The sequence below is a fragment of the Vulpes vulpes genome, chromosome 3 (genome assembly GCF_048418805.1).
Source record: "Vulpes vulpes isolate BD-2025 chromosome 3, VulVul3, whole genome shotgun sequence".
NCBI classification, from domain to species: Eukaryota; Metazoa; Chordata; class Mammalia; order Carnivora; family Canidae; genus Vulpes; species Vulpes vulpes.
This window is the reverse complement of record NC_132782.1, coordinates 130,389,845-130,412,811: the sequence shown is the minus strand read 5'-3', so window position 1 is coordinate 130,412,811 and position 22,967 is coordinate 130,389,845. Positions and strand designations below refer to the sequence as shown.

At 44.4% G+C, this 22,967-nt stretch overlaps 1 protein-coding gene across 17 annotated transcripts in view; it reads right to left on the bottom strand.

Moving 5' to 3' along the window:
- Nucleotides 1–737: 737 nt before the first annotated feature.
- BCAR3 (BCAR3 adaptor protein, NSP family member) overlaps nt 738–22,967 on the bottom strand; it is a 242,911-nt gene continuing 220,681 nt past the window's right edge. For 16 of the 17 annotated variants that reach the window (XM_072754584.1, XM_072754585.1, XM_072754582.1 and 13 more), the window contains 5 exons: nt 18,420–18,535; nt 14,479–14,650; nt 11,535–11,646; nt 4,810–5,022; nt 738–1,351 (listed from right to left, as the gene is read on the bottom strand). In XM_072754584.1, coding sequence (XP_072610685.1) covers nt 1,173–1,351; nt 4,810–5,022; nt 11,535–11,646; nt 14,479–14,650; nt 18,420–18,535 — 792 coding nt within the window. In that variant the 3' untranslated portion in view covers nt 738–1,172. Of the gene's footprint in view, nt 1,352–4,809; nt 5,023–5,495; nt 5,698–11,534; nt 11,647–14,478; nt 14,651–18,419; nt 18,536–22,967 lie in introns of those variants that run through there. The other variant, XM_072754586.1, reaches the window with a different exon arrangement.

The window sequence follows — 22,967 nt, the reverse complement described above, 5'->3', positions numbered from 1 at the left end:
CCCTGGTGCTTACCAGTCCCTTTGACCCTCTAAGAGAGTTTCAGCAGCATCCCCAATATTTGGCAGGGTTTTAGGGCTGGTTCCAGTTACCCTTTTAAACCATGGCTTTTCTATACCCAAGAGCAAATAAATCTGCTCGTGGTCCTTTAGTACTATCCCTTCCCGCTGCAGTTTGTAGCTTTAGGGGTAGGGTTTCCTTTCATTACTGTGTCACCGTCCCTCTTGCTGTTGTCTGTATGTCTATTGTGTAGAAGCTGTTCAGTCAGCCTCCGTTCTTTAGGACAAAGTGCTTTATAAATAGATAGATACAGATTTGGCGTATCTGTGGAAGAGCGGAGTTCAGGGTCTTCCTACATCACCATTGGACTGGAAGCCCAATAGTCAGTTATTTTCAAATGCATGAAGTGATGTCTTGAAATATACTAACATCTGGGTACTCACTTTATACTAGGTCTGTGCTGCACACAGGGTATTGATGAGGTTAACTTAACCAAAGTCCAACTGCTAGCAAGCACCACAGCTTCACTTTGAACCCGGGTCCTCTGGAGCCAGGTCTACCTTGTATCACTATTCACTGTCTCCCAAGCCACAAACCTTAAACTTTCCATATCACTCTCATTAAGTTTGGCTTATTATTAGGATATAGTATCTAGGGAAGAGGATACCTCAGGAAGGTAGGAGGTATAATTAATATTAAATAAGTCACCATAGTACAATAAAGAGACTAGATACAATTATTTTCACAAAAAGATATATTTTCATAGGACTATTTACATTTTTTATATTTAAAGAATATCATACAACTGATACCTTCCAAAATGTTTCATGCTTTTAAACTCTTTTCTATTTACACTTATCTGACAAGGAATTTAAACTAAAATGGTCAAATACCTCAGAAATAGAAAGCAACCTGCCAACATAGCTAGGTCTTAAATTTGCTGATCAACATTAGCAATAGTTACTTTCATAATAAATTATTTAAAAATCAGTAGTAATTTTAAACAATTCATAAATAAGTGTGCTCTGTGCAATTTACATGTTTAATATCCTGTGGATACTAAAAGCTTGTACACTGTCAGATTTGTACATTATTACTTTATCAAATGATAAGCCTTCCCAAAGAAGAAACTGGAGAAGCTTGAAATCATATCCTAAGGTTCTCTGGAGAGTTATCAAAGCTCTGCCTGCTTTACAGGAGGAGGTTCCAGTTTACGTGAGAGGGCAGTTAAAATCTGGTTGAATTTCTCATATCTCTCTGTCTGATTCACTTGTGCACCTTTGCTGCCCCAGAGCAATCGCATCTGAAATTCAGTCTTGAAGATTTCACTCATTTCTTCATCTGGTTGAAAACCTATTAAAAACAAACAGTTACTTTAGTTTTCAAATGTGATGTTGAAATAGACTGAAAACTTACTTGTTTAAAGTAGGATCAAAATGAACTTCATCTTCCATCAGAACTTTAAAAATGCCCCCGAAGAAAAATATAGCTCTGCTTTATATAAGGAAAGGGCAGGCCCCATCCTCAAGGATCTGAACACCTTTGTAGAAGGAATACCAAGTAAGCTCACTGAAACATGATAGAATGAAATTCATGTGCACAAGCCACTGTGGGAAGGGGAATGTTCAAAGTACTTCGTTTTGTTTTTACGGCTTTACTGATGTATAATTTATGTCACGATTCACCTATTTTGATTTGTGAGAGTAAGCCTATACAAGTTGTACATCCATCACCACCAGTTTTAAAACCCCCATCTCATCCTAGAAAGTTATACCTAGTGCCTCTTTGCTTTGTGTTGCTCTTGCTTTGCCTTTTCTAGAAACTTGATATAAACAGAATCATACAATGTGGACTTTATATCAGGTTTCTTTTATTCAGCACCAGGTTTTTGAGACTATTCCATATTGTTGGCTATCCACTCATTCCTTTTTATTGCTGAGTAGCATTCAGTTATATGGACATTCCACATTTTGTTTATCCATTCACCAACTGATGAACATTGGGAGTGTTTCCAGTTTCTGGCTGTTATGAATAGCGGTGTAAACATTTCCATGTAGGTCTTTGTATGGATGGACATGTGTTTTCATTTCTCTAGGGGAGGAATTACTTGGTCATGTGGTAAATATGTTCAAAGAAACTGTCATACTCTTCTAAAATAGCTGTACCATTTTCTATTCTCACCAGCTCCAGTTTCTCCATAAGCTGCCAAATCTTAGTATTATCTTTTTTTTTTTTAAAGCAGGCTCCATGCCCAGTATAGAGCCCAACATGGGGCCTGAACTCAACAACCCTGAGATCAAGACCTGAGCTGAAAGGAAGAGTCAGATGCTTAACTGACTGAGCCACCCAGGTGCCCCAGTATTACCATTCTTTTTAAAGTGTAACCATTATAGACAGTGTGTGCTATTATCTCATTGTTGTTTAAACTTACATTTCCCTAATACTTGAACATCTTTCCATGTAGTTCTTTGTCATTTGCAGATCTTCTCTGGTGTAGATCATCTTGTTTGTCTTCTCATTGAGTTGTAAGAGTTTGTTATATAGTCTAGATCTAAATCCTTTATCAGATAAATGTTTAGCAGATATTTTCTTCTACTCTGTGACTTGCCTTTTCTTTTTTTTTTTTTAATTTTTTTTTAAATTATTTATTTATGATAGTCATACAGAGAGAGGGAGAGGCAGAGACACAGGCAGAGGGAGAAGCAGGCTCCATGCACCGGGAGCCTGACGTGGGATTCGATCCCGGGTCTCCAGGATCGCGCCCTGGGCCAAAGGCAGGTGCCAAACCGCTGCGCCACCCAGGGATCCCTGCCTTTTCTTTTGAAGAGCAAAATTTAAAATTTTGGTTTATCAGAAATTTGTTATGGTTCATGTTTTTTGTGTCCTAAACCAGCTTTGCTAATCCAAGGGCACAATGAATTTCCCCTATCTTATAGGAGCTTTACACTTGGGCCTATGATCCATTTTGGATTAATTAGTGTGTATGGTATGAGGTAAGGATCAGGAATCATTTTTTTCTTTTGCATATCATATCCAGTAGTTCCAGCACCATTTGTTGAAAGGATATATCTAATGAATTACATTGGCACCTTTCTCAAAAAATAAATGTGTGGATTTGTTTCGTGACTCTCTCTTTTGTTACATAAGAGAAGATCTGTCTACTTAAAGCCAAGGATACTCTGTTAACCATCAGAGAGGTAGAAACCTCCAGCCAAAGAGTCATACGGACCCATGGTTCTCAACCTTGATTATTGCTGAATTAATCTGCTCTATCCTTAAATATATTTCTACCATCTAGATTTATAGGATCTTTGTGGTGAATAATAGAAGCCTTCTAGTCCATCCTTCCCTGTAATGCCAGAATATAACACCACACCATAGGCCAATGACTTCCAATCATTCAATTAACATGCTTTGAGTCCCTACCTTGGGTTGGGTTTATGTTGGTGAGCAAATCTCTGCCCTTACTGGGTTCATAGTTACTTCCTGCAATGAGAACTTGCTATTTAAACCTGTAGCAGGATTAACTGAGAAAATGCCATTAGATACCTTTAAAGTGATTTGCTGTAGAGCAGCTTAAAGCCCTTTTCTCAAAACTCATCCTAATATATTGGTTTAGGCAACATCCAATGTAATACAGTTATTAGCCTTGTATAAACAGGCACTCTAAAATCTGGTGAATTGAATTAGGTGCTTTTGGGATGCCTGGATGGCTCAGTGGTTGAGTGTCTGCCTTCAGCTCAGTGCATGATCCCAGACTGCTGGGATCAAGTCCTGCATGGGGCCCCCTACGGGGAGCCTGCTTCTCCCTCTGTCTGTGCCTCTGCTCTTCTCTCTGTATTTCTCATGAATAAATAAATAAAATCTTTAAAAAAAATAATTAGGTGCTTTTATTTTTTTGAACCCTACAATGCCAACCCTAGAGAACTTTCTGATGAAAAAAAATTGAAACAGATATGTAGTTCTTCAACGGACAGCAGATACAGTGTTAAACAGCTTAGTCTCAAATACTTTGTTTCAGGATGAAATAAACAGGCTCTCCTGCTCTATGTAGCTCTTTCTCAGCCTTGTGAATGAAACTGTGGGCTTTTGAAGAATTTTAAAAATATAGCAAAGAAGAGGAAGTAATCATTCCTGATAACCACCTTGGGTAAAAGCCCTCCTTCTTGTCTTGCTTCCTAAATGATCTTTTTGCCTACAAGCTTTCAGCCTTCCCACAAACACATGCCAAATTTAAAATATAAATCTGACATCATGACACTCTCCCATTTTCAAAACCCTTCACAGGCTCTTCCTCAGCCTTCTCACCTCTATCCACCTCCTTCAGCCTAGTTGGTCATTCCTTAAAACACACTTTACACTAACCCAAATCTAAGTACTGATGATTTACAGTTTTCTCCAAGCTCTCTCAGCAGTGCCTTTGCCTGTGTTGGGTTCTTTGATGCTAAAAACAAGGGAGCTGGGAGCTCACTTCCCAATATGGGAAGAAATAGGAAAACAGATAAATGAAGTCACTCTAACTCCTCATGTTGACCCACACTCAAATAGCTCCAATAAGAAGTCCTAATGGTAGGCAAGTTGACCAATTCTTTCTTGACCTTTCTCCATTTATTCTATGCCATTGACACAATAGAACACATGGAAAAGGAGAAACAGGATCCTCAAATCTTGTAGAGACTAAGAGGAAGTCATGGTCGATCATAAGAAAAGGAATCCTATGCCTTAATCTTTCCTACTTTGTCCTTTCCTGAGAGCATCCATGCTCTTTTGTTCCTTCACTCTAATTACTGTGAAGAATAGGAGCAGCTTACCTTCCAGGATCCTCTCAGCATTCATCCGGTAGCTTTCTGCTGTTTCTGCCATGAGCCGGGCAGTGGCTAAGTGGTTCAGCATAATCTCACAGCTTTCATCGTTTTTTTCCCACATATCAGTCCCTTCAAAAGTGACAGCTTGGCGCTCCATTAAGGTCACAAGAGGCAGCAGTAGTGGGACTGATATTTTGTTGGGGGGGACACACATTGACTCTGAAAAACAGGGTAAAGTTTTCCACATTGTATTTTTTTTTTCAAAGTTAAGCAGAGAGTTCCAATTCAAGATGGTGACAGGGGAGGAGCCTGTGCTCACCTCCCTGAGTGGACACGTCGAATCTGCAGCTTACTATGGAACTTCCTCTGAAAAAAAACTAAAACTGAGTAACTCCTACATACTGGGCAGACAAATGAAGGGCCACATCAAAGCAGGTAGGAGAGGCTTGGCCCAATCTCTCCATAAACCTCAACCCTGGCACAACTGGGAACAAACGCAACACCTGGAGCTTTCTCCCTGAGGAGTAAAGGCTTTGAACTCCACATTGGACACCCCAGCTTTTAAGACCTTCACCTAACAGACGAGTCCCCACGTCCCACAAGGCTTTAACAAACTGAGCAAGTTAAAAGGCTTGTGTGTTCAGACTCACCTGCCCCAGGGCTCAGTACAGAGGCAGTGGATTGAGAAGAGCTCATTTGCTAATCTTGAAGTGTCGGTCTGCGCGGCAGACTGATTTAGCGCTCATCTAGGGCCTGCTGGCTGGCAGGCACATCTTCACACACTTTCTCTGCTTTATTCTAGCCAGCAGGTGCCATCGTTTCTTTTTCCTGTAGGTGCCATCTATAGGGTGTCCCTCTGCCAAATTCCATAGTGCCAGTATCTCCAAAGTGGAGCTGTTACACACAGTTGGCGCATCAGTTTTTGTAGGTGCTCCCCACGATACAGCCCTGCTCACCTAGCTGTGAAAGCTAGAGGGATTGTGATCCTATGTCTCATAGAACTGTAACAACTGGAAATACAGTCCTAGACAGGCACCCCCAGCTTACTGCATAGACAGCAGTCTGAAATATCTGAAAGAGGCCTATTTGCTTGTCCTGGAGCTTTAGCTGGAGAGGCAGGCTTCCTGTCTGGCACACAACTGGGGGCCTACAGAGATGTTCTCAGGTAATGTAGGCTGGTAGAGACCATCTTTGCACTTTCCCTCTGCCTTGCTACAGCTTCCTGATACCACCTAAAAGGGGACTAGCTTATATACTTGTTTGAAGCTTTTTTTTTTTTTTTTTGGCAACTGCCCCCTGTGGGACACCTTCACATGACCTGGCTCTAAGGGCCAGTGGGGCTTATGCTTGCATTCCCACAGGACTATATATATGCATAATTAAACAAACTGATGCCTGAGGATTTGGCTTTCCAACTGGCCTGAATCTAGGTGCTGACTGAGACCCTCCCCTTTGAGACACTGACAGGTCTTGGCATATTCTCAACTACTGGGAGCCATTAAAAATAAAAAGGACTGCTTGGACAATCACAAAGGTTAGAGAGACAACCAAGAACTAGATCAGGGTTGAATGATAAGGCTCATCTCTTGCGTGAGGTCAAGCTTGGAAAAGGTGGCTGTTTTATCTAATGCACAGAAACCAACAAAAAGAGTCAAGCAAAATGCAGAAACAGGAATACGTTCCAAATGAAAAGAGAAAACCTCAGGAAAACCCTTAATGAAATGGCAATAGATAATTTACATGACAAAGAGTTCAAAATAATGGTCTTAAAGATGCTCACTGAATTTGGGAAAAGGACAAACACAATGAGAACTTCAAGAGATAGAAAATATAAAAGCACCAAATAGAAGTCAGCTGAAGAAAGCAATCAAACTGAAAATTATAGTAGAGAGGTTCAACAGACTAGGTGAAGCAAAAGAAAGGATTAGTGAACTCAAGATAACAGAAAGTTTACAATCAGAGCAGCAAAAAAGAAAAAAGTGGAGATAGTCTGCTTGGTGACTTTCCATATGTCCCATAAACTAACATTTGCATTACAGGGGTCCTAGAAAAAAAAGAGAGGGGAAGAAAACTTATTTGATGAAATAATAGCTGAAAACCTCCCTAAGCAAATAGACATCCAGATCCAGGAAAACCCAGAGAGTTACAAATAAGATCCACACCAAAACATGTTATAATTAAAATGTCAAAAGTTAAAGAATAGGAAAAAAATCTTAAAAGAAGTAGGAGAAAAAAAAACAGCTTGTAATGTACAAAGGACACCCCCCCCCCCCCATTAAGACTCTACCAGCAGAAACTTTAGAGGTCAGAAGGGACTGGCACAATATATTCAAAGTGCTAAAAGAAAAAAAAAACTTCCAACAAAGAATACTCTATCTGGCAAAGCTATCATTCAGAATTGGAGGAGAAATAGAGTTTTCTAAACAAATAAAAGATAATCACCACTACTAAACTGGCTGTATAAGAAATGTTAAAGGGACTTTTGTTACCTGAAAAGAAAGGGTGCTAATTACTAACAAAACATGCAATACACCAATCTCCCTGGTAAAAGTAAATAGACAGTAAAGGTAATCACTTATAAAGCTAGTATGAAGGTTAAAGGACAAAAGTGGTAAACCTAACTAACTGCAATAATTAGGAAACACAGATAAAAAAGATGTAAGATACGACATCAAAAAATGTTGTGTGGAGTAAAAATGTACAGATTTAGAATGCATTCAAACTTAAGTTGGTATCAACTTCAATAACAGATTGTTATAGGTTGTAAGCCTCATGGTAACCACAAAGCAAAAACCTATAGAAAATACACTATAAAAGATAAATCATGCATAGCAATAAAGAAAATCAACCCACAAAGAAAGAGAACAAGAGAAAAAATGAGCAGAGAAGGATAAAATAGCCAGAAAAGAATGAATAAAATGGCAAAAAGTACATACCAACCAACAATTAAATGTAAATGGATTGAATTTTCCAATCAAGACATATAGTGACTGAATGGATAAAAAAAGACCCATCCTTATGCTTCCTACAAGAGACTCCCCCTTCAGATGTAAGGGCACACACAGACTTTAAGTGAAGAGATCGGAAAAGATAATTAACCCAAAGAAAGCTTGAGTACCTATACTTATATCAGACAAAATAGACTTTAAGACAAAGACTATAATAAGAAACAAAAAAAGAGTATTACATAATGATAAAGAGGTCAATCCAATAAGAGAATATAACATTTGTAAATATTTATGTGCCAAACATAGGAGTATCTAAATATATAAAGCAAACATTAACAGACCTAAAGGAAGAAATAGATGGACACAATAATAGACTTTAACACTCCACTTACTGGATAGATCATCCAGACAGAAAATCAGGAAATACTGGCCTTAACAACATGTTAGACCAAATGGACCTCACAAATATACACAGGGTATTCTATCCAAAAGCAACAGAATGCATATTCTAAAGGGCATGTGGAACATTCTCCAAGGTAGACCTCCTATGGTAAGTCACAAAAGTTTTTTTGTTTTTGTTTTGAGACAGAGAGGGAGAGAGAGTAAGAACAGGAGGAGAGAGAGAAGCAGGCTTCCCGCTGAGCAAGGAGCCTGATGTGGGGCTTCATCCCAGGACCCTGGGACCATAACCCGAGCCAAAGGTAGATGCTCAACTGCTGAGCTACCCAGGCGTCCCTCCAAACTCATTTTATGAGGCTAGCATACACATTGATACTAAAACTAGACGGGGACACTACAAGAAAAGAAAATTACAGGCCAGTATCCCTGATGAACGTGGATGCGAAAATTCTCAACAAAATACAGGCAAACTGAATTCAATAATACATTAAAAAAGGATCATATACTATGATCAAGTAGGATTTATTCCAGAGATGCAGGAATGGTTGACATCTGCCTATCAATCAATATGATACACCACACTAACAAAACGAAGGATAAAAATAATACGCTCGAGGAGCCTGGATGGCTCAGTCTGCCTTCGGCTCAGATCATGATCTCCTGGGATTGAGTTCTGCAATGGCTCTCTGCTCAGCAGGGAATCCACTTCGTCCTCTCCCTCTTCCTCTAAGACGTTCCCCCCTGCTCAAGCACTTTCTCTCTCTCAAATAAATAAAATCTTTAAAAAAAAATCATATGATCAACTCAATAGATGCAGAAAAAGGGTTTGACAAAATTCAACACCCATTTATGATTATGATAACTCTCAACAAAGCAGGTATAGAAGGAAAATACCTCTACATAATGTATATGACAAACCCATAGCTAATACTCAATGGTGAAAAGTTGAAAGAGATCAAGAGCAAGACAGGGGTGCCCACTCTCTTCACTTTTATTCAACATGGTATTGAATGTCCTAGACAGAGCAAATGGGCAAGAAAAAAATAAAAGGCATCCAAATTGGAAAGGAAGAAGTAAAACTATCACTATTTGCCAACGACATATTATATATAGAAAACAAAAACTCCCATCAAAAACTGTTAGAAGATACAGATTCAGTCAAGTGGCACAATACAAAATATACAGAAAGTCTACTGCATGCCCATACACTAACAACAAACTATCAGAAGGAGAAATTAAGAAAACAATCCCATTTACAGTTACATGAAAAAGAATAAAATACTAAGGAATAAATTTAGCCAAGGAGCTGAAAGATCTATATCCCGAAAACTATATGACACTGATGAAAGGAACTGAAGAAGATACAAACAGATATTCTGTGTTCGTGGTTTGGAAGAGTTAATATTGTTAAAATGTCCATACTACCTAAAGCAATCTACAAATTCAATGCAATTCTTATAAAATTCCAATGGCATTTTTCACAGAAATAGAACAATCCTAAAATATGGGGGAACCACAGAAGACCCCAAATAACCAAAGGAGTTTTGAGAGAGAAGAACAAAGCTGGAGGTATCATGCTCCTTGGTTTCAAACTATATTCCAAAGCTATAGTAATCAAAGTAGTATGGTATTAACATAAAAATAAACACCTACTTGAAAGAAACTGAATAGAGAGCCCAGAAATAAACCCATGCACATATAACCAATTTATTTATGACAGAGGAGCCAAGAACATACAATGGGGAAAGGACAAAATCTCTTCAATAGAATGGGGAATGGACTGCTGGGAAAACTGGACAGCCACATGTAAAATACAACAGGACACTATCTTACACCGTATGCAAATATCAACTCAAAATGGATTAAACACTTGAAGGTAGATCTGAAACCACAGAACTCCTAGAAGAAAACATAGGCAGAAACTCCCTGACATTCATTTTAGTGATGATTTTTTTTTTTCTGCCACCAAAAGCAAACATCAACAAGTGAGACTACATCAAACTAAAAAGCTTCTAGACAACAAAGAAAACCATCAACAAAATATAAAAGGAAACTACTGAATGGGAGAGAATATCTGCAAGTTATATATTTGATAAGGGGTTAACACCCAAAATACATAAAGAACTCACATAAGTAAACAACAGCAAAAACAATGAAAAAGGCAGAGGATCTGAATAGACATTTTTCCAGAGGAGATACAGATAGTCAACAGGTACATTTTGGAAAGGTGCTCAATTTGAGGGGAATGCATATCAAAACCACAATGAGATATCACTTCACACTTATTAGAATGGCTATAGTAAAAAGATAAGAAATAGCAAATGTTGGAAAGGATGTGGAGAAAAGAGAACACTTGTGCACTGCCGGCAGGCATATATATTAGTATAGCCACTATAGAAAACCGTATGGAGATTGCTCAAAAAAATTAAAAATGGAACTACCATATTATCCAGCAATTCCACTTCTGGGTATTTATCTGAAGAAAACAAAAATACTAACTCAAAAAAATATCTGTATCCCATGCTCACTGCATTATTTACAATAGCCAAGATAAAACAGCCGAAGTGTCTACCAATGGAGGAATGGATAATGTGGTGTGTGCACACACACACACAATGTATACACACAATGGAATATTATTCAGCCATAAAAATAAATAAAATCCTGCTGTTTGACAACATGAATGGACCCTAAGAGCACTCTGCTAAGTGAAATATGTTACAGAACAAGAACAATACTATATGATCTCACTTGTATGTGGGATCTAAAAAAATAAAACCAAAAAAACCCCCAAAAGTCCCTCAGCTCATGGATAGAGAATAGATTGGTGGTTGCTTGAGGCTGGGGGTCAGGGGTGAGCAAAATGGGTGGAAAGGGTCAAAAGACAGAAATTTCCAGGTATGAAATGAGTAAGTCATGGGTAGGTAATGTATAACACAATGACTATAGTTAATAACACTGCACTGCAGTGTTATTAACTGTCACTGTAACCAAGAGAGTGACTCTTGAGAGTTCTCATCACAAAAAGAAAAACCGTATAACTGTATATGACGTGGGTATTACTTGGGTTGTGATCATTTGTAGTATATACAAATATTGACTCACTGCATTGTACACCTACAACTAATATAATGTTACATACTTAACACCTCAATTAAGAAAGGGAAGCATGGAGTAGGTGACTGGTAGCCCATGTCCTGTTCTTCTAGAAATGATGCTGTCACCTAATAAAAGCCTCAAAATCCATCAAAAATCCTACAGATAACTCAGATCTTGAAATGTTCTGCTAATGGCTTTGATCAAACCAGGGCAGATATGACCTAACGGTCTCACGGACACACAGGGGGCAGCCACCATGCCCACTGGTGCTGACCCTGGGCTCACCTCTGCCTTCGTGCAGCATTTTGCTGAAAGGCTTCAGCTGTTTTTCATAGAGGATAGCGGTTTGGGTGTACTGGTGCCTCAGGGCAGTCCACGTTTTTTCTAACCTTGTGATCTGGAAGAAAGAAAGGTGTTATCATTTTTGAAAAAGCTTTTTTTTTTTTTTTTTTTTAGGGTGAAAAAGCTCTTTTTAAAATCAAGTCAAAGCCTGTTGAAAGCAGTGTATAGAGAAAGGCTAATCCCCACCCCACCCTGTTCTGTATTGTTCTAATGGCCCATCCCGGAGACAGCTCCTCGTCAGTTTCTTGTATGTGTACATGTACCTGTGTATACACACATTTATATGACTTTTAAAATAAAAGGCATATCATACTTTACACATTTTTCAGTTTTTTTGCTTGGCAATCATTCAAGTATGTATAAAACAGCATAGGACAGCCTTACTTTGGGTTTTTTTTTTTTTCCAGCCTTATTTTGTTAAACTTGCGTATGATGTTCCACTTTATGAATAAAGTTTACCTTGTCTCCCACAGATAAGAATTTTACAAGTTTTCTTTTTCCATTATGAAATTACCTTGTGAAGATTTTACAAATGTGTGTATGTGTGAAAATATCTGGAGAGCAAATTTCCAGAAGTGGAACTCTGGGTCAAAGAATACATATATTTTAAATTTTGATGGGAATTCCCAGCTGTCCACAGAGGTTATATTGATGAAAGCATGTAGGAATATAATGTCTACCATTTTAATTTAGTCAATGTCTGAGATACACAGAAGATTGTCCAGACCATATGATGCCACTCTACTCATTCCTTTTCATTTTGTTTAGTCAATGCCAACATATGCCACTGACTCTGACTGCCCAAAGCAAACAGCTCCCCACCCGTACCATAAAAACAGCAAGGCTAAGTGAGGTTTTTGTTTTTTGTTTTTTGTTTTTTTTCATGAAACAAAAAAGAGGAAGGGCACTAATATTTGGGGAATGAATACCAACTCTGTCCCAGGTATTTGAAGAATTTAATTTAATCCTCCAATGCCCTATGAGGCAGTATTTTGGCCTCATTTTACAGATCAGAAATCAGAAGAGAATAGTTAACTTGCTCCAGATTTTATAGCTGGTAAGTGACAGAGAAAAGATTCATTCCCTTGCCCTCTATGAGCTGCGTCTTCCCAGAGGAAGGTGAGAAGCAGTCAGCAGAGCTGTTGGACAGAGGACGTGACTTACCCTCCTCTGGCCACCCCTCCCGCCATGTGCTTCTCTCTTCTCACTGTCCCTTCTCTTCCCCTCCCTGAATCACCTGTCTTTCTGAAAGCAGCCCTGGTATCTCGTGTGGGCCCATCTGCTGGATGCTTTTTCTTGATACTAGAAGCTGAGAAGAGGAGGCACGGGAGCCTGCAGTACAGGGTCACATTGGGATGATGACACACAAGAATGATGTGATTCTCCTCTCTGCCTTCCCTGGGTCTGCCACAGTCCTCCCGGAGCAGTGCCCTAACTCACTTCGGCGGCAGAGGTGTAGGGGTGGGGGCCCGGAATACCCTGGAGGACTGCATGCTGGGGTACTCCAGCAGGGAAGTCTGATGCTGTTGGAGGCAAGGGAGCCACCTTGCACAAAGGCATATTATGGTGCTCTGGGAGAAGTCTCTAACCCTTGACCGTGACATCATGGACAGCACAAGCATTCTTTTTATTACACACGATCCCACAAACATCCCCTTTACTACTCTCAGAGGAAGCTCTGGGCTGGAGTGCTACATACAGCTTGGCCTGTTGTCTCAGCCTTCCAAAATGATATGCAGTTTTGGATAAGAAGAAATAAATATGATGCAAATTAAAAACACCTGAATGAAAAATTATAACCCCTGTTATTATAGGAGTTAGTGTATCATGACAATACAGCTGGATCGGCTTATTTCAAATATGGATCCTATGAAATTCCAGGGCATCTAAGAGTTTTTCAGATTCTTAGGATATTGTCATTGGAATTGATTCCTTCCAAAATTTCCTGATGAAGGTACTAAGTGCTTCAGCTTGTCTTTAAGGCGACCTTGCTTTAATGCCAGGAAATGAGGTTCCTAACATGCTCCGACTTGCAGGACATGTGACTATGGCTATCTTCCCTAATGGCAGTGATGGATTTTCAGTGAGCACCCAGCAGGGCTTCAGAGACAATCTGTGGTTATGAGACAGTCAAGCTAAATAACGAGTAGTTTTGGTGTTACTGGTTGCAGTTGGGTTTGAGGGACTGGAGGACCCTCAGGGCGAGATTACCAAAGTCTATGGCTTATGGGGTAGAACAGAAATGAGAAAGCTGCCCCTTGCCCAGAGACAATGAAGATAACAGAATGACTTTTCTCCGTAAGGTCTGTTTGATTTTAAATACAGGCTTTCAGGTTTGATACTCATCCTAAAAACAGCCCATCAAAGCAGATGAGTTCAAAGTGCCTGATTTCAGAAACTCTAATTGGGAGGTTGTATGACAAATGGGCTAGAAATCTGAATTTTTAAAAACAGAAGTCTGTTTTAAGTAACCTGAGGAACAGAACTTTGAGACAAACCACTCTGGGCATTCCCAGATATAAGCTCCCCCAAATATCTGGTGACGCACATGATCAGTCTCTCTTTTATGACACACGTTAGCCAGCCAGATCATCCTAATTGGTTCTTAAGGAATACCAATTGTTCCTGAGGATGGCTCTTCTTATTGAACACCAAAGATAAAGTGTGGGCTGTCAACAATTACCAACTGGTTTGAAAAACAGAGCCAAAACACTTAGGACACTGCTTCTGGTTGCCCTCTAATCAAAGCTGCTGTCACTAAGATTTAGTTTATCTTTCAAAGTTGACTAAAATCATGGGTGATTTGCTAAGTATGGGCTTGCAGACCACGTTCAGAACTCTAAATACACCCAGGCCTGCAGGGTGCACAAATCAAGTGGAAATTTACCTGTGGCATTTCCAGGGCTTTCATGATGGCCGAGAAAGAATAGAGGTCCCCCATGGAGTCTTTCAGTTCCACTGCCACTTGGATGATCCTATTGAGGGTGGCAGCTCGGTCCTCCAAAGTGCTCGTGCAGCCCAGAATGTCCACTGCAATGCCGATGGCCATTGTGTTGTGTCTGGGAGGCAGAAGATCAGTGGTCAGGCCCAGGGCCCACAGGACTAGGAGGAAAGGAATGCAGACCAGCCAGAAAAAAGGCTGGATGTACACGCTGTGCCGATTTCAACAGTGAGACCACCCCTGCAGGCTGACGGCAGCAGGGCCTGGGCTAGGCCTGAGGGTGCACTATTTAGAGTCAGAAAGGACAGATGCCCAGGAGAGGGCCATGTTCAGCCCTGGATCTGGGGGAACAGAGAGGGCCCTCCTGGGTGAAGCTGCTCAGAAGGACATGTGGCTCCTGGCACTTTCCACCATGAGAGGTCTGGGGAGACACCTGGTCCCTCAACACACTGGGGAATCCCATCCTCAGGAAGTCCCGGGCCATCTCCACTATGTGCCTAGGACTGGGGAATGGAAGCAAAAAGAAACGAGAGAATATGCTTGACCCAAGAAGACAACACAGGTCCTGAAACATAAGAAGGGATGAGGAAGGAAGAATGGAGAGTCTGTGGCTCTGGTCAAGGGGCCAGAAAGTGAATGGAGATGTGGACAAAGACTGAATAGCTGACTGACAGGAATTTCCCTATAAAGTCAGACCCTCATAAAATAGAAATCTTGTATCTGCCAACAATCCTCCCTTTTCTCATCCTGTACTACCCGGGTCAAGCTTACAGACCCAGAACAGGAAGCAGAGTGATCTTTTCTCCACATGACAATGGGACTTATTTGAATGGGGTCACAGAGCAGTCTGTGCTGATGGCGGGTGGCAGAGGCCAATCCCTTCCTTCTCACCCTCAGTCAGGACCAGGGAGTTGACTGCATTGGGCCAGAATGGCCTCCATTAAATTTCTCCCGGGCTGTGGCACAAGTGCTGGAGGTGCAGCCCCCGTCCACAGCTACACTTACTAAACTACAACATGCCTTTGCCCTCTAGCTCTGGGGTCACCTTGAGGCCCACAGTGCCAGGCTCTCTCCCAATGCCTTGAGCCAAGGGTGGCATGATTCATCAAGTGGCTAGCCCTACCACTTTCTCTAGTGATTATGAAATCGGTGATGAGCTCTGCTGTCTCCAAGTGTGTCTGTGTGTTTGTCTTTGTCTTTGCATACCTGTCTGTGGTGCAACAGTGTGACCATAGGCTGTTCCCTAACTGCTCCACTCCTCAATTTCTTCAGTGTAAAAATGAGAGTTAAGGTCGTTGTGAGAAAGAGAGACAGTGCAGGGGTATAAGAATCAACAGAGTGCCTATCGCTGATAGGCCCCTACCAGATGGTAACTGTGATCACAACTATCTCTGTGTGCACATCTTTCTCTGTCAGTGTGTCTACCTTTTTTTTCTCTCCTCTTCCTGAGTTTTTTAAAATATTCATTCACAAGAGACACAGAGAGAGGCAGAGACATAGGCAGAGGGAGAAGCAGGCTCCCCATGGGGAGTCTGATGGGGGACTTGATCCCAGGACCCCGGGATCATGACCTGAACCAAAGGCAGATGTTCAACCACTGAGCCACCCATATGCCCCTCTTCCTGAGGTCTTAATTAATAGATGCTAACATAAAGTATATATTTTTTATTACTTACTGAATTTATTGACATTAAGGTTGAGCTGACCATTTCAGATGTTTCTTTTAACTAACAGCTTCCCTTCAATTGATTCTTCTGTTCACTGCTTTTTCCTATGTTTTAAATGACCCTTAATAAAAGATACATTCTTGGGCAGCCGGGGTGGCTCAGTGGTTTAGCGCTGCCTTCAGCCCAGGGCGTGATCCTGGAGACCCAGGATTGGGTCCCACGTCGGACTCCCTGCATGGAGCCTGCTTCTCCCTCTGCCTGTGTCTCTGCCTCTCTCTCTGTGCGTGTCTCTCATGAATAAATAAATAAAATCTTAAAAAAAAAGACAGGTTCTATGCTTCTTTAAGACCTGGCATCATATCAATGGTTAATGGAGTAATCTGTCCATTCATTCAAGCAACGTGGGCCTAAAGCCTCCTATATACACTACTATAGGAAAAACAACTGAGCATGGCAGGTCTGAGGCGGAAGCTCCCGTGCTGGCAATAAGAGGCACTGACGGTTATACAAAGGACATCTCCCCTCAGCAGGCCTGGAATGGGTGAGGTGGTAAATTAAAAATAAAGGGTGGTTTGTATTTGATTCTCAAACACGGGAAGATGATGTCATCTGACCCTTCAAAATGGCTATAACCTTGGCCTTTATTTAGCAACCGCACTGTAATGAAGAAACCGGCTCCCCAGACTCTAGCAGGCCAATCCCCCAGGGTCAGCCTTGGACAGGAAGCTAACCAAGGAGAGGGGCCCCAGGGAAGTGGCGATCAGGACAAAAAGGAAACAGATGCTGACAGGCATGGAAATCAGAAAACAGCCCCAGAGGAGCCCCCAGCCTGCCCCCCCCCCCCACCTCAGCCAGGGGCCCAGGGCGCATGTCCAACATTCCTAACAGCACAGGTAAAGTAAGGCCTGGAACCTGGGGGATCTTCCGCTGAGCTGCATCGCATGAGGGACGTGGACAGGCTGTGGCTCAGCTCACCTCTGTTGAAACGGTGACCACTGGCCCAACAACAACAGAGTTGCCCCCTAGCCGCGCCCCTTAGCTGCCCCCGGGGCTCGGGGCAGGAAGGCGATGCCTCCAGAAAGGTCTAGAATCTAGGAGGCTAGAATCTAGGAAAGCCCGTAGGAAAAGGAGGAACATTCACAATTCGCCAAAGGCATTAAACAACAAGGAGGCTTGAACAAGGCCAGGAACCGGTCCCTAACCTGCCTCCCAGAAGCATTCAGCACTGCAGGGTTTTGGGGCTATGCAGGCCGCAGCCACAGCGGCCGGGGGCCCGTTTCCTGTGCTCTCTAGCCAGGTAACCTTGAAAGCAGCTGCACCGATTCCTCAGGCTCCCTGAAATGTACGGTTTACTTTTTAGGGGCTGGCATCCTAGACTGTGCGTCCACCAGCCACATACGGCTATTCACGCTTAAACGGTAAACAGTAAAAGAAACAGTTTGTCTCCCAGTAGCCACATTTCAGGTTCTCAATAGCCCCACGTGGCTGTGGCTACGGTCATGGGATAAAAACACTTCAGTCACCACAGAAATGGACTGGACAGCACGAGGACCAGGCAGGTCCTGCAAGGCCAGGAATCCGGGTGCCCATTAGAACCCACGTTTGTGTCGTGACAATAAGGAACTTGGCTGGAAAACCGGGATACTTAAGGTAACAAGACAGCCTTGCCCAAATCAATGGTCTCTTCTCGTGCGCCAACAAGTCCAATGTCTGTGGTGATCTGGTATCTAGTCTAGCACTTTCCTTAAAAATATACCTCACTATTTCTGTCTTTTTCATTCCTAAACCTCCAACGCTCCAGCCTGTGGGTTTTGGCGGGCGCCGGGCCCCGGCTCCCCCGGAGGCTGAGGAGGCTCCCCGGGAGGGGAGGCTGTGAGGAGCGGGAGCGCCGCCCCGCCCTCCTCTCCATGCCAACGTTGTTGGGACCCGTTCTTCCCGGGCTTCCCCACAAACTGCCGCTTGTTCCTAAGGCGCCCCTGAACTCCCAGGGGCAGCGCAGCCGCCGGCGGTGAGGTGGGGCGCAGGTGGCGAGGCGCCCGGCGGGGACGGGCTGTGTGCTCCCGGCCTTCCTCTGCGCTGCGCCGGGAATCCTGCGGCCAAGGCTTCGGGGACCCGGGACCCGGGACACCACAGGAGGGGCTCGGGGCGGGCGGCTGCGCGTCCGCTCCCGGAACCTGCTGCGCTGGCGGGGCCGGAAACGCAGGGGGCAGCGCTGCTCACCGTTCGATGATGTCCAGGCGCAGCTGGTGGCCGTAGGGCAAGGTGAGGAGTTCCAGCCCCGAGCTCACGCCCATGTTCCTCCTCGTCTCCTCGGACACTGCGAGTATCCTAGCGACCTGTCAAGGACACGAGTGAAACAGACTGGATCAGGGAGCGGGCTTGCCGCCAACACGACCGTGGCACGTGGAAAGAAAGGCGCCGAACTGGGACGGTGCGGAGGCGCTCGTCGCCTTTTGTTTTGAGCAGCAGCATCCCCAAGTACAGTGTTTCGGGAAGGACTCGAAGACGTGCGCACCTGCAGGTGGTCCGCGGCCCCGCCCCCGCCGCGGCCCCGCCCCCGCCGCGGCCCCGCCCCCGCCGCGGCCCCGCCCCCGCCCCCCGCCGGCAGCAGGGCAGCAGGTGCACTGAGCCTCTGGGCGGCAACCCCCCCCCCGCCCCCCCAGCGACTGCCACCAGGGCTCCACCCCTCGGTTCTCGCTCGACGGCAGGACTGGCTGCTATTACCCTTGATTACGCCTCCCCTGGGCTCCGTCAGTGCACCAGCACCACACGTCTGGAAACTATTAGACACACGTCCAGCGATTGGAAACCCGAGGTCTCCAGCACACCCACTTCTCCCCCGAGAGGCCTTCCTTCAAGAAAATGTTTGGCCCCGCCAGCTCCCCGACCTTGGTTCTGGCGCGTCATCACCGGGTTATCAGTCGACCGCTGCCTCGAAAGGTTACGGCCCAGTCGGTGCGTCTGGAACACCAGGCTAACGAGGCCTCGCAGCGCGGGGACGTCCCGCAGAGCCACTAGCAGATATGGTGGGTCTAAGCGACTCTGGACACGTGGCAGGCACACACGGCCTCCCCTCCTCCAGCTGCTCGACTTGTCCTAGACTATGAGGATGCCAGGCATCTCAACAGTCCAGAGGCCTTCATAACAGGCCACGGAAAACATCTCAAGTTTGGCTGATATTATTAACCCCGACCATTAACTTCTGTGGTTCAACAAAGGAACCAGGGTCAGCCCAGAGGAAATGAACCTGTGGGAATTAGCTGCGCAGTGGCAGACTGGGCAACAGGATGCAGGATTCCTACAATGCTCTCTGGGCCTCAGTTTCCCCTTCTCTACCACAGCTGCTAAGTTCGCCTTTCTCAAGGTCTTTGCAAAGGATCAAATGACTTTAAAGCTATTTGAAAATACAAGTTGTGAGTCACTGGCATGTAGAAGAGGGAAGAATTTTGGCCAGATCTCCGGAAAGGGATTTACACCTTGACCATGGTAAATGGTAAGGCAACCCAGATGTATACCCCAGCCACCCGTGGCCACATACACTCTGCTTGCTTGTTTAGACAGCTGCCGCTGCAGAGGCTCCAAACCCAGCCTCTGGGTGGTGGGCATCCCCCAATTCACACACGGTCTGTGTAATGAGATTTGGTTTTATGCTGGAAGCTCTAGTAACCAGAGTGATCCCTGCTCTGAGAGAGAAGCCCCCAAGTCGGTTTCCCTTCAGTGCAAACATGCAATTGTCTGGCCACTTTCCTGGGTGTTTGCCAGGATATACTGACACCTGCTTGGCCCAAGGCTGAGCTAGGACAAAGGGGTCCTGAGCTCACACTGCAGAGCCTGCATTAGGTTCTCTGGCAAAATGCCCAGAGCCGTGCCGCTCATAGATACAGAGGAGGAATGGACACTTCTAGAGCATTTACCGTGAGACAGACCTGGCATGTAACATGGGCGATCCCTGATGAGGCATTCCAGCCTCCTCCTGCTCTTCTGATGGTACTTATCCTAGTTCTGCAGGATCTCCAAACTCTGCCTGGGAGCTGCTGCAGTGACCCAGGGGAGCGTTGGCGGGGGCCTGACCCTCCTCCCAGCTGCCAGGGGATCTTCTAAACTGCAATGAGATTGCTTGGCTCTGCTGCCCTCAGCAGACTCTGATCTGCACTATGCACTTCAGGGCCTGTCCCTGAACTGCAAAGTGCTTCTCCGCAATAGCCTGGCACGAGTCCAGAAGTAGAGACTTAACATTCAAGGAAAGACCCGCTACTCCCTCCCCTCCCCATCCCTGTCTCCACCTTTGCTGCCCACACGGTGAGTCCAAACCCCTGACTCCTGAATCTCTGCACATGTACGTTGTCTGCCACCTGGAAGATGCTCTTCTTATTCTTCATCTGGCCAATTCCTACTCAGCCTTTAAAACTCATCTCAGGGCAGCCTGGGTGGCTCAGCAGTTTAGCGCCACCTTCAGCCCAGGGTGTGGAGACCTGGGATTGAGTCCCATGTCAGGCTCCCTGCATGGAGCCTGCTTCTCCCTCTGCCTGTGTCTCTGCCTCTCTCTCTCTGTGTCTCTCACGAATAAATAAATAAAATCTTAAAAAAAAATAACAATAATAATAATAATAAAACTCATCTCAAATATCCCCTCCCTCCCCTACATTCAAGACCCTGCCTCAGAGGCCCCACAGCTCCTGTGCCTTCCCCACCTGGGTTGTAGTCTGAATTCCTGTATCACTGTTCGTCACCCCCCCCCCTCCCCGGGCACAACCCCTCCTGGCCCATAGCAGATGCTCAAGCAAGGCTGAATACCCAACACTAACAAACACCCAGCCTCGTTCTGGGCCAGGCATGGGGTGTGGAGAGCTCTATATATGTTATTTCATCCAGTCCTCACAGCCACCTGGATAGCTGGGGACAGAAAGAACCAGAAAGTTCAGAGCCTGAATTAGATCCAAGCAATTCATCCCCAGAGACCAACTCTTACCTACCAGGCCCTACTTCTAGATATTGCAACAAGTGGGTGGGAGACAGGCAGCACTCTGGGTGAGGCCAGGGTGGTGCCCATGTGCAGGTGGGGAGATGAGCAGAGTCAGTGGGTTTCTGCTCCAGGTCGCTGTCTCACTGGCAAGGAAGCTCTATCCAGCCCTTCTCAAGGGGTGCCTATAAAGGCAAACAGAGGAGAGGTGCCCAACCAGGATGACAAATTGCGAAGAAAGAAACCAAACAAGAAGAAGGGCAGGCTTCATGTTCCTTCAGTTGAGAACTAACTTGAGCTCTAGACTCATGGCTGCCAAGGTGGTGGGAACATTCCAGACCCTCCTGCCAAAGGGTGGTCAGGCATCTCACCTCCTCCTAGACCCTCCTAGATCTCCAAGCACAGTCTGAGGTCACAGGGAAGAAGGATTCATTTACTCCTGGGAATTAGGCTGCTCTGTAAACCCAGATCCACATTTCTACAGGAGCTTCCTCTGGAGAGAACTCAGACAGGTTCACACCAGACTCCTGGCCTGTTGGCATACCAGCGCCCAGTGGAGAAACTAGAACAGGAATCTTAAATCCTCTTACTGCCCAAACAGGTTTAGCTCTCTTTAAAGGGAGGTAAGGATTTAATATGATCTGTGAGCACTGCCCAAGGACACCCAGACAACCACAGAAACAAACCTGTGGTCTTCAGCACTGACACGCATGCACACACACACCACCACCACCACCACCACCACCACCACCACCACCACCACCACCACCACCCCCGCCCCACCTCCCAGGCCTGGCAACCAGGTACTGAGTGACCTCTCAGACCTGCTTCTGGGTCCTGGGCTGGCTGAACTCAGAACAGCTAGCACCTGCTCTACTTTCCTCACGGCTATTGGGGGAGGCCCTCTGTCCCCCTGATGGAGCTCCCTCCATCCACTGGGGACTCGCTAGGGGAGTTCTCAGAGGGTGCATTTCCTGCGGTGATTCACAACCCTGGAAATTTCTTTAAGAAACTCAGTTCTTGAACTGAGTTTGAACTGAGGCCCTGAACTTTGAAGGTAAATGACTTTACTAAGCTACATATGAATAAATCTCACTAAGGCCTTCACTGACGCTCCAAGGCATGGCTCTGTCTCTATAACTGAGGGGGAGGTTGAGCCCCTCCCAGCCTGAGACACCTGCTTTCTAGAAAGCTCTCTCTGATGGATATCTTTGCCATGAGGTCACTTATGAACAAAAGCTGCCCATATCCAAAAGAAATGCTTCCTATCCAAAGTGATGATGATGTAAACATATATATTTATTTAGTCACATGAAAGGATAGTCATGATGTGTTGCTCGATCAAAGACTTGGGGTTTAAAATAGTATGCTTAGTAAAAAATACAATAAAATAGAATCGTCTGTTTAGGCCTGTGGTAAACAAACACATATGCATGAAATAACTCACATGTATCTGTTTGCAGAGCCAATGTTAACCATGATGATCACCAAGAAACCAGACTTGGGATAATTTTTGTCTTTTCTCTTAATGTTTTATAATTTTTCTAAATTGACCAATTAGTACTTGTAAAAAAAAAATCAAGGGTAAATTCAAAGATGTTTATTCTTAAACCCATTTTAGTAACGATAAATATACGTGGGTATATGTGCATATCACGTGTCCCATACACTAAAAGAAAAATAACCTAGTTGCTGCCACTCCAGAAAGTACATTTTCACTACCGTCCACTCTCGTTGGACTTGACTTTCCCACTTCGGAGGGAGCCGAGGCCAGGGAGGATGCTGCAGCTGGAGGGGGAGGCATGGCC